The sequence below is a fragment of the Amphimedon queenslandica genome, unplaced genomic scaffold (assembly GCF_000090795.2).
Source record: "Amphimedon queenslandica unplaced genomic scaffold, v1.1 AMPQUscaffold_11425, whole genome shotgun sequence".
In the NCBI taxonomy this organism is placed as follows: Eukaryota; Metazoa; Porifera; class Demospongiae; order Haplosclerida; family Niphatidae; genus Amphimedon; species Amphimedon queenslandica.
In genome coordinates this window covers 4,197-6,381 of record NW_003548333.1, presented here as the reverse complement: position 1 = coordinate 6,381, position 2,185 = coordinate 4,197, and the positions used below count along the sequence as shown (strand labels likewise).

Here is a 2,185-nt window from a genome sequence, read left to right as displayed (position 1 = left end):
AGTGAGATAAAACGCAAGATCTTTCTCTATAGCTGCTGGAGGACATCGTTGAATGTACTTCTCGTAGTAGTATACAAAACATTTTGTTTTATCATGTAGATTTTCATAATGAGTCACTGTCTTAGGTTCCAATTTTCGATGTTTTATACCACCTGAATTGTTTTTTGATACATTCTCGGTGTATATGAGACATTTTTTCCCGTCAATCTCTTTGAGTTTGATTTGGCTAAACCTCAAATCTCTGTGCTCTTGACCACTCCTCAATGCAAAGTAAATGCCACACATGAATATCATTGTTTCAAGTAATTTATGTGGTGAACCTTCACCCAGCATTCCCTTTTCCCATAGCCACTTTTCCTCGTTCATTGTAATCGGTTCTGCTTGTTTTTTTATATATGTTGTGGCTGCTTTAATTCGTTTCATCTCACCGTCCAAAGTCTTCTTTGTGCTATCGAATTCTGGCATGGTAAAAAAGTTCAATGAAGGGTAGAACTGCCTTAGATGTCGCATAATCCCACAGCATATTTGATATAGAGTACTAGCAGGGTATTCTTTCCCATCCTTCCTCCTTATTTCAACTATAAATTTACTCATCCAATTATTTAGTTCATGCATTTGCAACAAATGTGGTGCTCCAGGGAAATCATGACCAAGTGTCTTTCTGTTGTCTGCCCATTCCTTCCATATATTTAAAGTCCAGGAAGTGGACTTTGCAGTGGATTGCGGGATTGCATTTTCTTGGACTTTGCGTAGGTAATCTTCGGATGTGGGAGGTAAAAACCGCTTGATGGGGCGTGGCGATAATACAGGCCCGGCCTTAATTGAAGATTGAGAAAGAGAGGGGGGAAGTATAGGTGAAGATCGAGAAAGAGTAGAGGAAAGAGCAGCTGAAATGACCCCCTTTGCTCTTACTTCCATCGCTGTGTCTGAAGTCTAGCTACTTTTAAAGATTTACTGGTTGCTAAGCAATGAAATAAACCTGTTTGTAACTGGTTTGGCATGGTAGAAGTCTGTTATACACCTCGGTCTCGGTTGCTATGGGTTTATTTACCTCGGGAATACGTCCCTCGGTAAATAAATCCCATAGAAACCTCGACCTCGGTGTATAACCTATACTTAATTTATTCATAATACAACAACTGAACTACATCAAACCTGTGTCTCTCCTCAGGACTGAATTTAGACCATTCTATCTTGTCCCAATCAAAAGATGTAGACTAGTAACGATACAACAGTATACATGAATGAATATATAGCAGCTGCTACTTACTGCAACAGTGGAATGGGTAGACAATGTAGCTTCTGACATTATTTTTGAATTTTTAAGTTTTAACAACATGTATATGTGTAATGGGCGGAGTTTGAATGCTAACTATTCAAACTCCACCCATCACACATGTCAGAATTCAATTAAACTCCTGTATGGCCTGCAAACTATAATTTCAGCAATGTGCTTCTCCTCTATCATCCGGTGACGTAACATGTACATCGCAAACCAATACCGAGATATTATGGCTCTATTAGTTGTAGTGTCTTTACTAGAATTTGTGGCCATGTGCATGGATCACATCATGATGACAAATTTTGACAATAGCAATTTACCATCACAAATAAAAATAAGCACTGTTGTTGCAAATGACAGCACACAAGTTAATCAGTAATAGCAATAAGGAGACACACAAAATAAAAACTAGATCTATATTATTATTATTATTATTAGCAATAAGAAATAATAACTGGGGATGGCATGCAGACAAACAAAATATAAAAAGTTCAGCATTAAAATATAAATTCCACACAATAAAATTTAAAGTTAAAGTTAACTCTCTTCTCCTAGTACTCCACCTCCTCCTCCTACTCTTTCATTCTTTATACTGTTAACAATAGCTAACAACTGATCCATTGAACTGCGTAGATCCTTCACCTCCTGAGATACTGAAGTAACTGAATTGCGTAGACCCTTCACCTCCTCAGATACCAAACATATTTTCTGAGATACCGAACTGCATTGGTTCTTCACTTCATATAACGGTTTGATCTGATTCTCAACATCAGTTACAGTTGCCTGTATTAAATAAACTAACATATAGCTCCAAATTTTCGTCAGTTAAAAATTTCTTTAAATTTGTCAGGCATTTTTGTTTGACAAAATTTTTGCTTCACATGGTTAGCATGTGGATTTATA

The 2,185-nt window shown here is 37.0% G+C and overlaps 2 protein-coding genes across 3 annotated transcripts in view; both read right to left on the bottom strand.

Annotated features, from left to right (window-relative positions):
• The window catches only part of LOC100640344 (RING finger protein 121-like), a gene marked incomplete at its 3' end in the record, with an annotated part of 3,750 nt that extends 2,412 nt beyond the window's left edge, over positions 1-1,338 (bottom strand). Inside the window, exons 1-2 of the mRNA XM_020005434.1 lie at positions 1,271-1,338; positions 1,156-1,217 (exon numbers count right to left, since the gene is read on the bottom strand). Coding sequence (XP_019860993.1) covers positions 1,156-1,217; positions 1,271-1,309 — 101 coding nt within the window. The remainder of the gene's footprint in view (positions 1-1,155; positions 1,218-1,270) is intronic.
• Positions 1,339-1,582: 244 nt separating this feature from the next.
• The window catches only part of LOC105315209 (transient receptor potential cation channel subfamily A member 1 homolog), a 2,816-nt gene continuing 2,213 nt past the window's right edge, over positions 1,583-2,185 (bottom strand). For both annotated transcript variants that reach the window (XM_020005432.1, XM_020005433.1), the window contains one exon: positions 1,583-2,065. In XM_020005432.1, coding sequence (XP_019860991.1) covers positions 1,820-2,065 — 246 coding nt within the window. In that variant the 3' untranslated portion in view covers positions 1,583-1,819. The remainder of the gene's footprint in view (positions 2,066-2,185) is intronic.